Source organism: Equus caballus, chromosome 10 (genome assembly GCF_041296265.1).
Source record: "Equus caballus isolate H_3958 breed thoroughbred chromosome 10, TB-T2T, whole genome shotgun sequence".
Lineage (NCBI taxonomy): Eukaryota > Metazoa > Chordata > Mammalia > Perissodactyla > Equidae > Equus > Equus caballus.
Window position 1 is genome coordinate 77743307 of NC_091693.1, and position 15135 is coordinate 77758441.

Sequence of the window (15135 nt, forward strand, 5' to 3'; positions counted from 1 at the left end):
TGAGTATAGTTAGAAAAGAGAATAAACCCAAGAACTAAAGCCTAGAGCTCTCCAATGTTAAGATATTGAGGTAATGAGGAACAGTCAACATAGGAGACTACAAAAAGCATTTGTCAAGGTAGGAGAAAACTGACAGGTCCTGGGAGAAAATGTTTCAATAAGAAGAATCATCTACTCTATCCAGCGCTGCTGAGAGTTCAAGAAAAATAAGCACTGAGAATTGGGCACTGAATTTAGCAATGAGAAGGATATTGACAAAAGCTATTTTTTTAACGCTATGGTGGGAGGCAGAGCCTATTTGGGTTGAATTTGGGAAAAATTGGGCAAGAGTATTTGGACAATGACTATAGACAACTCTTTTGATGAGTTTTGCAGTAAAGGGAAGGAGAGAAATGGGATAATGACTGGATGTGGCAGGAAGGCTGAGAGAGGTTTTCTATATCTGTATTGGGGGGAGGGGAAGAGTAGAGTTGGCATGGTTGTTCTCTGGTGGGAAAGATCCAGCAGAGAGAGGAAATTTGGTGATGCAAGAGAGATAAGAGAGAATTGCTGGGAAATATAATTGAGTAGAGGAGAACATGCATTCTAGTGCACAGGTGGAGGGGCTGGCCTTTGGAGAGTTTATCCTTCCATTGTACTAGGAACGAAGGCAAAGCATATGGACACAGATGCAGGTGGGTGGGTCTCATCTGGTTGCCCTAGTTTTTCAGTGAAAAAAAGCAAGGCAAAAGCTGAAAGTGATGTTGAGGGAGGAGGAAACAGAGCATTAGCCAAGAGAAAGGAAGTAGCGTGCTAGGATTACATTTACTTCTTTAAGGATTTGTTACCATAACTCTTGCATGACTTGAAAGAGAAGGTTTCCTACATGAAGTAAAATCTAATAAAATAAAGGTTATATACCTAATAAAATAAGGGTTTCAGATGCTGGAACTTAACTTTTCCAGGAAAATTCGTTTTTTACAAGAAGAACCTAGGAATGTGCATGTGTGTGTGTGTGTTTTCCTGGGCTGTTGTGCTCTGCAAATAGGAGTGGGAAGGTGTAAAGTTTGCAATTAACTTGATCTACTTTGGGGCAGATGGCGTCTTCCACCTCTGTAGGCCCCACATGATGTATTTCAGGCATGATATTTGCTCTGCCAATTTGGGCCAGTGACATGTTCTCATCCGCTTTTACTCCTCCATAAGTTGTTGAAATTACTTGTTGATTAGTGACTGCCATCCCTCTCATTTTATTTGATGTTGCAGACTTCTCTTTCCTTGTTTTCCTGTATGTTTACTTCCGTGGATTCTAAAAGTACAGAAAGAAGAGATGAGCGTGTTAGCCTGTTTGTCTTGAACCTGAAGTGTGAAATTATTTTAAGTCACTTAGAAACTATAATCCTTAAATAAATAATACATAAGTTTACATGAGATGACAACAATGCTATTTCAGAGAAGACTGCTCTGCAGTTTTGAGATTGAAATGAAAGAAGAAGAGGAGATAGCAATATATGGAGAAACAAATCCTGAGTATGTAGCTTGAATAAGTCTCCAATTTTTTTTTGTGTGTGTGGTGAGGAAGATTTGTCCTGAGCTAACATCCGTTGGCAATCTTCCTCTCTTTTTTGCCTGAGGAAGGTTGCTGCTGAGCCAACATCTATGCCAATCTTCCTCTTTTGCACGTGGGATGATGCCACAGCATGGCCTGATGAGCGATGTGCAGGTCTGCACCCAGGATTTGAGCCCGCAAACCCCAGGCTGCTGAAGCAAAGTGCCTGATGCTAACCACGATGCCACCAGATGTCCCCCACTCCAGTTTTTGTTTAAAAAGCCCTATGTAGATAACAATACCAATAATTAATACATACATACAGTTTTACATTTTCAGTCCATTATTCTATTTTTTATTTGAACAATAAGCATGGAATTCTCTGGTAGAGAAAAGGCTGGCGACATTACAGAGCATAAGTCCTTTGGGACATGAACCTTCACTCAACCTGTTGTTATAATGATGCTAATCTACTTTTATTTACATCACACACTTCACATTATGAAGCAGTAATTTAGTGGTTACAGTATTCTTAGTTTTATTGATGATGAAGAGAAAACCATACTGGTGACCGATTTTGGGCTTAATAACTTGGATTACTTGAGGAGCTGGAGCTGATGAGTCCCTTATGAGAAAGGGCTGCTTTAACAGCATTCATTATGCACATCATCAGCTTTGCACAACTAATACCAGGATCAACATGCCATTGGATTCTGCTCATGTCTCTGACTATGAAGCAGGAAACCAAATTTCTGGTTCCAGCTCTTTAACCCGATAACTATCTGACCTTCTAGAAACTACTTAGAATCTCTGAGCCTCAGGATTTTTATGTGAAATATTAGGATAACAGTACAGCTTTGCCTGTTTCACAGAGCAAGTGAGGGGCTTAAATATTTTAACAGACAGAAAACTCTTGTTTTTGGTCTTCCTATCCTTACTCCTTCCCCTCGGCACTTGGATGGTATTTATTGTCTTCTGTGTGTTCCCCCCTGACCCCTCTTCTTGCATTTATAGATATTTTTGCATGGCAACAACCTGAACAGTCTACACCAACTAATTCATCCTGAGATCCTGCCCTCTGAGTTTGGAGGAATGCTGCCCCCTTATGACATGGGAACATGGGCAAGAACACTGCTGGACCATGAGTATGATGATGACAGTGAATACAACGTGGACTCCTACAGCATGCCTGTGAAGGAAGTGGAAAAGGAGCTCTCCCCCAAGTCCATGAAGAGGTATGCTGGACGTAGCTGGGTAGTGGGCTGGAGCCAGTTATATTTCACCCCTAATATAACTCTAGGTTTTATGTGTTTCAGAAGTAGATATTTGGTGAGATTTTAAAACCTTTCATGCCACCACGATTAGATCTCTAGGAATTCTGAGTCAAAGATAAAGTCATTTGAGGTAACCCCAACTCAGTGTTGTTCCAAATTCACAGCCTAGCAGGGTCCTTAGAAGTCACCAAATCTAGTGACTTTTTCAAACTATACCTTAGGGGTTCTGGTAGAGTGCCTCAGGCCAAGCAGGTGGGCTGGTGACACTAATCATCTCCACTGCAATGAGAATGACTCTCCTTCTGTCTAAGAAATGTATTAGACTTATATGTAAGATTTCATTTGAAGACAGGGATCCGTAGCAAGCACTCACACACACACACACATACACACACTTCAAAAACTACATTTAAAGCTTATTTTCTCCTTTCGATGTCTCTGCCAAGTTTCTGTTTAAGGGTCTAGCCATTCCTGGGGCAAGACATTCTATTTCCCCACAGCTTTAATCTTTATAAAGTACATTGTTGAGTCAGAGTGTGACTCCCTACTTTGACTCTCATGATATTTTTATGCCTGTTTTCTTTCAATCAATTTTAATCAATCTTTCAATATTTATTGAACATATGTTCTGTAATAGGTACTTTCCTAGGTGTTTTGGATCCAATCTAAATGAAATGTATGTCCAGCCCTAGTCAGGTGGTGGTGGAGGTGGGGAGTTGCCAGACATGCACAGATGCATGACTGCCTCTGAATTTGCATTGTGTAACGAACCAGAAGATGTCTAATTCAGGCTTCCCCAGGCCACACCAGCCCAGGATTCATTTGGCTAACGTAACAAATATTATTTCTTGGTTCATTTTCCATCACAGAAATATAGGAACCACAGCCCCTGCAAGTCTCTCCCTACCTAACTCAGGGAGGTGCCAAGGGCATCTCCCATGTCATCTCAAACACTGTCATGCATCCTTCTCCGATGATAGCCTTATGGTCTTTTGGTCATAGCTCTGACTCATGCAGTGGCACCCCTGTTCTTTGAGGCTGTGCTCTTTTTTTGTTACTGTTGCTGTTGCTGTTTCTGTTATTGGTGTGTATAATGTCTTTCCCACCTTAGGCTGCTCCACAACTCCTTGGAGAGAATTGAAAGGCCAGAGATATCCCCAGCTTTAATTTCTCCCCTAATCAACAAGCTTATGTTTAAACCAAGTTTGCTCTTCTCAACTCCCTTCTTTTGAAACAGGGCTTCTTGATTAGAATTCTGTGCTCTCCTAACCAAAGTGTTTCATGTATGGGATCTCAAAGGGATTTGTTAAGTGCTAAGAGTCGTATTCAAAATGATATGTGTATGTGTGTGAATGAATATATGTATTTTGTGTGTTTTTTCTGGAGAGAAGGCATATATTTCATCAAATTTCCAAAAATGTTTTCTAAAAAAAGACAATTAAAAGCCAACTGCCTAAGAATAACTTTCTTCTAATAAAAATAATAATCCTAATAATAATAGTTGTTACAATCTATCATTTACCATGTACTTATTATGATTAGGCCCTTCTAGGTAACTTTTTTGGTGACATTAATTAATTTAATCCTCAAGGAAGCCCTGTTTAAAACATATTGTGTCCCTAAAGTCACATAGTCTTTATGTGGTGGAAGAGTTTTCCAGTCGATGAGGTGTAGAGTCTTTCATGTTGTTGACATAAACCTTGTCTACCGTTCCTCGACACAATGACATAGAGCGCCCTCACTCTGGAAGTGAGCAATATAAGTCTTTGGAGACACCTGTCACAGGTGTTCCCTAGTCTTTTCCTTTCTCAGTTAACAATGCACATTTCCTTTGGCCACTCCTTCTGTGACATGTTCACTAATGTGGTCCCCTCCTATGAGCACATTTCTCTCCATGTCCTCTCCAACCTTAGCTGTACCCACATCACCTGTACTCTGCTTGCCTGCACTCCCCCCCAAATTTCCTCCCTGCTGTCTCTGCCTCCATCCTTCACCCTGCTCCACATGGGAATCCAAAAGATCATTCTAAAATGTAAATCAGATCACTTGACTTATCTGCTTTAAATTTTTTAATGACTGCTGATTATACAATGAATACAATCAATTCCGTATCGTGGCTTACAACGTGCTACATGATCTGATCCTGCCTACCTCTCTCCTGAGTTTATTTACCTTCTCTTTCCTCCCCTGCTTTTCAGGCACAGCGTCCTTCTTTATTCTCCTTCAGCCTCTTCAGCTTGTTCCTATCTAAGGATCTTTACATTTGTTGCCCCTCTGCCTGAAATACTCTCCTCCATCTTCCAGTGGAAAAGGTCACCCCCTCAAAAGGGTCTTTTGGTCTTTGTCAATCACCAGGTCTTAATTAGCCCTACTTCCTCTTAATTCCGGTCACTCTCTATCAACCACTGTCTATCAACCATCCTTTATTTTTTTCGTAGCACTTATCAGACTGTCAAATGACTGATTTTACCTAATTTTATAGCCTCCCCACCCCCAAATGTAAGCTTCGTGGAGACTTTAGTGGCTTTATCTATCCTGTTCTCCTCTGATCCTCTGAATCCCCAGTGTCTGGAGGAGGGCCTGGCGCCCAGGGGGTGCTCACTCGGTACCAGTTAAATGAATGAAACAGTGATCTGCTCTCTGTCAGTGGCCCCTTTTAAATGCAGTGTTCAGAGTTGAATAGGTGATATCTGACGCTATCACTACTTGCATTTAGGTTTTAGAATTGTGGCTTTGCAGTGTAGACCTCATTGGATTCCTTTGATTGCTGTTGTTGTCACTGTCACTGCCACTCCAGCAGCCAAAGCACATTGCTGACTCATATTGAGCTCCCTAAAACTAGTGTCTCTTTAATTATAGATCCATATCCTCATAATTCTCTATTTCTGTGTTTAGCTTTTTCCTCCAATCACATTATTTCAATTGATTAAACCATCTTGTTAGATTTGGCTCAGTCTGTTCACCTTTTGAAGTCTTTTTGGACGCTGATTTTCTTCTCCAATTAATTAGGCCATTTTGTCCCCTGCAGACTTGGCTCACAGCACATCGACCTCCCCAGCCCTGAGTTTCTTGTTGCTGCCGTGGGCTGATTAGGATTTCAGACGTCCTTTGTTTGGTGTAGGTTTTGTATCATCTGAAGCTTTTATGGTTCTATTTGAAAACTTTCAAAGAATGAGATCAAGAAAGTTGTTTCACTTGATTTTCATCTTCTCTATGTCAGGGAATAGTAATTCCTCATAAAGGATGGGAGGAAATTGTTCCTGGGATCCACCTTGCTCTCCTCTCTTCTGTGTCCTTCTATAGTTTTATATTATCCTTAGATTGAGAGGGGAAAAAAATCATTCCTCCTCCAAAGAGTTGTAGATAATTCTTCCTTTAGTGAATTTAGCTAGATGTATAGGAAGAAGACTTTGTCCCCCGTATAAATTTGTGGAGGGATAGCATAGTCATGTGAAAAGACACAAAGTCGCTAGACTGAGGGTGCCTTAAACTGGGGGAGTATCTTTTACCTTATATCTCCAGTACCTAGGATAGCGCCTGGCATATGACAGTTGTATGAACAACAATACTAATATCGTTATGGTAATATGAGCTTCAATTTTATGGAATAATATTCGACATCTATTGTTACTACATGCCAGATCCTATCTAATCCTTTGTAAATATTGACTCCTTTGCCTCTCTAAACAACTAATAAGGTAGTACCATCCCCATCCTATTGATGAGGAGACCCAGATACAGAGGAGATAAGTAACTTCCACATGCCGCATAGCTACAAGTATCAATGCTAATATTGGAACACAGGCAACGGTATTCCATAAGTCATTTCCTTAACCGTTACCATTTGCTATCTGCCAGAATTTGTGCTGGAGTTTGTGCATGTAGTATTGAATTTGATCCTCAATACATCTGTATGATGTAGATGTTATTTCCCTCATTTTACAGATAAGGGAACAAAATCTTGGAAAGTTTAAATAGCCTCCCCGTGGTCACAGAGCTGGTAAATAGCAGAATTGGAATTGGAATCCACTTAAGTTCAAAATCTAGCCTCTTAAACACTAAGGTATAGCACAACATTGTAGATGCAAAATAAGTGAAAAAGTGATACCTAGATAATTAAATTTAACTTACTGGTTTTTATGAAAAAAATAAAAGTTATTTATTGCAAAGACAGCAGAGGCTGTGTGGAGACGGCTGAGATGTCCTGTGGGTTAATGACAGACACCTCTGTATTGCAGTTGAAACAGACCAATTCATTAACAGTTATGATCCTGCACAAATAACCCTGCTTTATGTAAGAGAAAGAGAAAAAATCTGGACTAAAATAACAGTACACTTGGGGCAATTAAATACCCCCCCCCCAAAATTCTTCATCAGAAATTATTTCTGCCTGGCTTATTTTATTGAGGAATTGTTCTCCATATGGAGCCAGCATTCATCATCCAACAATTCTGATCTCTCTAGTGCATGACCAAAGCAAACTAGGAACTTAAAACCAGGTTGAATAGTGCACTGTTACTTAAACTATTTCATTAAAATCATCATATCCTCTAATAATTTTTTTAAATCAAGGAACATAAGGATTTAAACGATTGCACATGTGTATTTATGCTGCGTGTTTTAATAGAACATGATGGCGAATGCTTACGTTGTGTACTTTGTGCTGTCTGAAGAGCTATGCTGTGTCCTTATTGAGTATTATTAGGCTATAGCTCAACATTTATATAATAGATTTATCTTTATGAGAATTTTAAAATACATTTTCTGTTAAGAATTTCTTTCTCCACAGGATAAATTGCTTTATCTTTATTACTCTTCATTTTGAATGCTTAATACTGAACTTCTTTCAGTATGGAAACTATTTATTGGATACAAATTAAGATATCGAGATCCTTCTCTGTAACAGACTCTGTGACACATGTGTTTGCAATAAGGAGAGAAACTGATAAAGTCCCTGCCCATGGAACTTATAGTCTAGTGGGTACCAGCTGTCAAGTTAATGCCTTAGTGCAGGACATTAAATGAGCCTCTGTATGTTTTAGCATGGATTCATCTTGGGAAACCAACTTTTTTAGTTGAGTCTAAGAAAAAACAGTGGTAAAAATCTAATCGCTAAGTGTTTTGTAAAATTGTCTACTGTATTAAAATGTATATTATTCGTGTACTTTTTTGTAAGATAAATTATCATTGCTCCTTCTCTTTCTCTTTTTCTCTCTCTCTCTGGCACATACACACACACACGCACACGCATTCAACTTTACTGTCTCCTTTCTGATATAGGCATCTAATACCTATTATTGAGATAAAATAGTGAAAATGACTTAGGAAATAAGACCTCCCTGTGTTAGTGTTCTCACCTTCCTTTTCATTCCCTCTTTAGAAAGAAATTTAAGTTTATTTAAATGGAGTCGGTTTATCACTTAGTCCTGTAATTATTTTTGTTTTGATAATTCATTCCATCACTGCTCTTTTTCATTAGCTGGTGCAGTTGTATTTTAGCTTATAGTCTTTCTTTTCGAAAGTTAATGAAGTCTGCTAAGGGGCATATTGCCACAGCAATAGCCAATTGGCTGGAATGCAGCAGCAGGGGAAAATTCATTACGGAAGAGAATTTTAAAAGGGCAGCTGTTTCCTTAATGCCATAGCTATTAAGATGGCAGCTTCCTGCCACAACAGTCGCATGTTTCATTGACTTTCCTCCTTCCCAGCTAAACCTTGTTTCCTAATGATCAGTTGAGATAGAAGTCCCACCTGGTATTGAAGGCGTGTCGAAGGGGTTTTCAAATTATTTGCTTTCCTAATCATAAATTGCTGCTGCCTAAACAAGAGGAGTTTTTACTTTTTTAAAGGCTTAAAATATTTCACAAAATTTTCAGGAGTAAGATTGATTTTATTCAGATGTTCTAGTGGGAAATTTAACAAAACTCACATTCAAATTTTGATTTTTTTCCTAATGTGATCATTAAAAATAAAAAATGGTCAAAAAATGCACATTCATGTTGAATTTGTTTCATGGAGCCCTTTCAGACAGGAACCGAGGCTTCTATCATTTCCATTTCATTTCTCATAACAGTAATTTCGCTGTCATAATTTCCCCTTTGGAGATGTTCTATTGGAATACTTCTGTCCTATAGTAGAAATTCTCACTCTCACAGTAAAGACTCGATTGTGAAGCTGAGGACTTAAGCCTATTTTTGCATATTTAGAATCCTTTGCTGCTCATTATTCTCTTTAGAGGCCAGAGGGGATTGTTTCCTCACTCTGATGCAAAACACCACCATAAGTGTGTCTCTCTCTAAATGTGCAGTCTTCTCAGTTCATAAATTTCTTGATGTAGGGGACGATAATCCGCATTCATGAGAGAAGTAATAATAGAGAAAAGAGAGAAGAGAACATGATTATTTGGTAATAACTCACTGACATTGGCTTTGTCATTTCCAGATCCCAATCAGTAGTGGATCCTACAGTACTAAAACGCATGGACAAAAATGAGGAAGAAAACATGCAACCTTTGCTCTCTCTGGACTGATAACTTCTCTACACTCCCCAGGGATTAGAAATGGAAGGTACTTGTTTTCAGCAACAGGGACAGCACTGTGGAGGAATTACCAGCTGGAAACTTATTTATTCATATTAACGTAGCATAATATATAAGAAGGCATCAGGCTTTCCCATTTGCCTGAACCTCGGGTGCCCTGGTCTGGATTAAAAAAAGTCAATAATTTATTCTGTAAGTGCCAAGTTCTTTGTAAATACAATGTAATGTTCATGTTAAGTTTGTAAATTTTGGTAGTAACTTAAATTGGAAAAGATTGGCTCATGAGTCTTTGCCAGTGATATGAACTATAACGAAAAACAGAAAAGACACATAAACAATCAAAACTAATTAAATGTAGCCCTGTTTCCTATGAAGCCATATTTCAGCTATCATAGTGATTGTTTCACTGTTTTTCTTTGAAACTCTGTCATATTCAAATGTACTTTTAATAGACACAGGGAACTAGATGATTCTAGGAAATTATTATGATAAATGTATTTCCTGTCTAGTGGTTTTCATTTCACAGAAAAATGTGTCCTAGTGACTATCACTGGCCTTGCATTTTGGAGATGAGAAATGGCAGATAAGCTGGTAAACTGAACACTTGAATTCTTCTCTGTTATTTAATTCCTGGAGTCTTGTGAGAAGATATGTTCCCTAAATTAAGATGTGGAATTCTGAAAGAGAGTGGATTCTTTTTAAACTACTGTCTTCACAATGTGTCCTTTATTGAAGACCCTATTATACCCCTGTCTGATGTACTTCAAGGACATTTCCCCCCAAAACTCTTTGACCAACAGAAAGAGAACTCGTACTTGAATAGTATTTTGACAGCTAATTTTGAACATTCAAGTTGCCACGTATGGATAACGGGCTAATTTCTAATTCTTGTGCACTGGTTGAAAAACATATATATTCACATACACATATATATTTTTACTGAGCTCTAATAAATCCTTGATGTAACAGGCTTAAAAAATAAATCATACATATTCAGTGATCTTAGGGATATTATAGATTATTATATGAGATGCTAACTCTGGAAAACCACTTCCACTTAAGTTGATGAAAATGAGGTATAGTGAAACAGACTTGCAGTGAACCTATTTAAGGGAATTTCAATTTAATTTGTAGTGCAATCTTCAATCTGTGCCATTTTAGTGAAATATAGTTTTCTTTCAAAACAACAACAGGTCTTATAGCATAGGCAGTATCAGGTGACTAAGAGTAATATAATTTTTCTCAAATTCAAGTTAATTATCCTAATGATCCTATAAATACACATTTTCTTTTCAGCAAAGATTGAAAGAACATTTTGCATCCAGAAGATATAAAGAAAGCATCTGAGGACATCTGAGATAGCGTATTATAGTTTAAATCTAGATTTGGAATGCTTATGTTATTTAAAGTTTTTATTTCATAAAAATTCTGCAATTATAGCACACTTAAAAAATCTTACATCAAATTCCAGTGTGAAAAAACGAGATTTTTACTACCTTTTCAGAATGGTAACTTTTGAGGTTGAGAATTTACCATTAGAATATTCTTTTGAAAGAAAAATATCTCAAGGAATTCTTGGAAAGCAACAGAAATAAAGGCTTGTAGCAGCCTTTGTATACGTTTTAGCCAAAAGCTAAAAAAATTCCAGTTATAATTCTACAGCCAAAAATCTTAAAATCAAGATGAGTACTTCAATCTGCAGTATCACCAATGAACTGTCTAGTATTTGTAAAAATACATAAGTATACATAAATAACATGAATGAAAGACATCTTAAAAATACCAACCTCTAATCAAGTGCAGAATAGTAATGACTGTCAGGTACTCTGCTCCCCCCATACAGATGATAGATATTGGAATGAATTACGGATAGAAAGCCACAGCAACTCTTAAGCGTGTAAGAACCCTAACCATTGGTGTTCTTACATTTTTGCCTACCTGACCTACATTTTATAGCCTTGGGCTTTATATACTATACAAGCAAGTGTTAGGCAATATGATGCATTGGAATAAAATAGAAACAAAGTACAGAAGGCCAATCAACTTTTCATTCTTGTAAGTTTCTCTTGATATGCACCACTTATTGCCAATTTTCGGAATTCTACCAGCTTGAGATGTCAACTGGCATAGCCAGCTTCTTTCCTCTATCATAAGTCTTGTGTCATATATAAAAATAACTGGGAAGGCATTTTTTATGTGTATACCTATCTAATTATAAGTATCATTCACACTATCTCCCTACCCAACATTTGGGAACTTTGTGTTGGCATTGCTGCTCGTCTGCTCTTCTTCGAATGAGCAATTGAGACTTGGCTGGATTGTGTAAAATATTTTTAAATGAATTAACAGATTACAACAATGATGCTTTTTGAAATCGATATGTCTAGTTCAGTCTGTGAGTAAACTAACTTTCCAGTAATGTTTTTGAAGCTGCTTAGTCAAGGGATATTTGGTCAACTTTATGAATTTTCCCCTCAGCACCAGCTAACTAATTAACTAACTAACTAACTAACTGGGAGTTTTTTCTCTCATGTGATTTTCTGTGTCATGTAGCTATGTCTGTTGTTACATAACTTAGCAAATAAGCACCCATATATTTTTTCAATTTAGTTGCAATAGCACATTCCCGCTCCCACCCAAACACTAGACGTTTGTCCTAATGAATTTGCCTGCCTGTTTTGAGAGCTATGCTTTGGTTTTTCCTTTGGCTTCTTACTGAAAATATGTAGACATCAAAGAATTGTCATATTTGACTTGGAATAGGCCAGTAGTCCACTGTCTTCTTTCCCCTTACCTGCGCTACCTTCTATTTCTTCTTTCTTTTCGTTCCTCCATTGTTTCAGGGGCAGCTGCTTCCAAAGCTGGTTTAAAAATAAATAACTTCTCCTATGTTGTCAGTGATATTTGCACACATTGTTGTGTGATATTTAAAAAGGAAGAGATTATCATGAAAATATACTCTAAGAAATATGAAAAAGTGCCTCTTTAAAAATGGAGTATCAGTGATACTAGACAGTGGATTCTACTTGTACTCTCTTCCAAAAAGTAAATACATGCATCTTTGTTATAAGGGTAAAATATAGATATTTGAAGAAGGATATCTGAGGCCTTGCTTTGAGCATTCTCATACAGTATTGTCTTTATTGTGTAAGTTCAATGCAGTAACTTGAACACGTGTTATTGATAATTCTGGAGCTATGCTAAAACAATATACAAGTATTAAATAGAGTTTTGCAAGCAAGTTTTTGAAGTGGGCATGCATGTTTTATTTTATTTCAATATTAGTTTGCATAAGTGTAGGCAGAGACATCCTTAAGTCTTTTCATGTAAAATGCTTGCTTACTTTACAGTACTGGTAATTCAGACATTCATAAGCAGGAAAGCCAAACAGTTAGGTTCTCTTTAATATTGTTAATTAGGTCACATTGTTAAATTAGACATTAGAATTTTCTGTAATATTCCTGAGGGAACAGAGGTCCCTCCAATGCATCAAGAAAATAGAGAGTTGTTTAGACATCGGGGAACACATTTATCACTCTTCACAAAAAGAACTCTTGGAGCCATGGCAGTGTGTCTGCAGGAACAGACTTCCTTTCCTCCCACAAACCACCTAAAGGTTTACGGACATATTTATGGTCCTTTAGAGAAGTTCTAGCAAGAAAACCTGCTGGAAGTCTGTGCACTCCTCTCTTGTTTTATCTAAACGTGTAACTGGTCTGGTTAGTTAATAATATCTCCTTTGCATCTTATTTTGTGTGTATTTATTAATGATGACTTGAAAAGTTGCCATCAGCCGTGAGGGCATTTCAGGATGATTTTCAACACACAAAATAAAATGAGCAGAGCTCTGGCACAGTATTTGAACTTTCAGATATGGTTTTTACATTTTTTACATCAATAAGCTGATAGACATATATTCTGTTTTATATGTGCGATATAGATATATAGCCTAAAAACAGTGGGTACATTTTAAATGTATCAGGGCATTAGATCATGTAAGTATCAGCAGGTTATATAAAATATAATGGAACAAAAGTAGAAGATTGGCTAAATATCCAGGGTGTGTAATTCTCTTCAGTAGTGAAAAGGATTTGTTTTTTGGTTTTGTTTTAGTTGAAAAAACTGCTTTCCAATATGCTATTGGAACTATTTAGCACTACTTACTATTTGAAAGGGGGCAGATAAGTAAAAATACAAAAGGTGGCTTGGCTTTGAAACATTATTATGTCATGATCTTAATGGCTTAGAGAATACAATTTTTTTTCATGAATTCAGGTCATTATTTTGTAAACATCCATATGTTAATCCCACATGTGAAGATAATATTATGAACTCTGTTCTGTGCTGAGTATGGAAATTTATTCCCCTGGACTGTAAGAAAAAATATAAAATAGCAATTCTGTAGATTGAAACACCCAAGTTGTACTATTTTCTAAAGCAAGAGGAGTGCAAACGATACTGTTGAAATAAAAAAAGTTATTTAAAAACCAAATAGGTATAGGACTTAAGTACAATAAATGCACTTTTATAGTAAAGAGTGGACATTGTTACAATTTAGAGCGCATCTGATCAGTAGCTGATTTAGTTTTAAGTTTCAATGCAAATATTTTTGTCCTTAATGATATCAATGCCTTTATTCTGTCAAAATTATTTTTCGTGGTGAATGAGGGGGGCCTAAACAAAACTCAAAATAAATTTTAACAAAACTTTTAAGAGTGAACCAATCCTCAACTATTTTGAAAAATCGCAATGGGCTATAATTGGTTTATATTTAACAGAGGTTCAAAGCATTGTCTTGTTTCTAATCCAGTTTTTCAGTTTACATGTTTGTTTGAAAGATAAATAAAACTTTGGAAACCAAGTAGTTTTTGTTTTCAAAACTGTCCAGAAAAAGCAAGATATCGGAGATGTAATTATGCAAGTCCTGGATAAGAATACTAAGTACACTACTGTTTGGCTCAAATATCTTTGACCTTTTGAGGGAGTTGTTTATCCCAATATAATACCATAAATGGTATAATTTTTGAATAAATATACAGTTCTGCTTTAAAAAAGCATTTACTTTGCATACAGTAAATGTTGAATTTGGTAATATTGTATCTGTGGCATCTGTACAATGGAGATTTCTAAAACATCCTCTAAAAATGGACAATAATAATTTTATTTTGAGAGAAATTTTAGTGAGCTATGTAAGTTAGGACATCTGAAATTTTCTGATATTTGATTGTTTGGAGCTTAAAGGGGAAAACACATAACACTTCATCAAAATGACATTTTCAGTGTCCTAAACTTTTAGACAAGCTTTCAAAGGATAGTTTGAATGAAAAAGTCAATTAACTTTTAAGTTACATATAGCAATGGGAATGATCGGTGAATAAAATAGCTAACATTTTCACATTTTTATGTAAAGTTATTTGATTAGACATCAGAGACCAAATTCAGAAATATGAATTACAAAAAATCATTCATTTAAATACATCTTATTAAAAATAATCCCAGTTGAAAATAGTAAGTAAAATAAAAACATTCAGCCTGACTTGAAAAAAATGCTTATTCAATAAATACATCTTTGTATCTTCTGCTTGTTTCTATTAATTATCCTACCTGTGAATGAAAAATCACCTAATGAGGGGAAAAGAGACATTAGAACCTTCTACAATAGACTTTATGACTTTCGTTGGCTTAAATGCAGATGATTTTCTCCTACACAGCTTGTGAGGTTATCAAGAATTGTTATTCACACCTCTTCCTAAAGTCATGTCAGAAAGAGCCCAAATTTCTAGTAGCGACTGCAG

General features: G+C 36.7%; 1 protein-coding gene across 2 annotated transcripts in view; it reads left to right on the top strand.

The window, feature by feature from the left end:
- Nucleotides 1–14201, top strand: part of CLVS2 (clavesin 2) — a 78352-nt gene extending 64151 nt beyond the window's left edge. For both annotated transcript variants that reach the window (XM_001504213.6, XM_023651009.2), the window contains exons 5-6: nt 2543–2763; nt 9244–14201. In XM_001504213.6, the coding sequence (XP_001504263.1) occupies nt 2543–2763; nt 9244–9331 (309 nt within the window). In that variant the 3' untranslated portion in view covers nt 9332–14201. The remainder of the gene's footprint in view (nt 1–2542; nt 2764–9243) is intronic.
- The last annotated feature ends 934 nt before the right edge of the window (nt 14202–15135 follow it).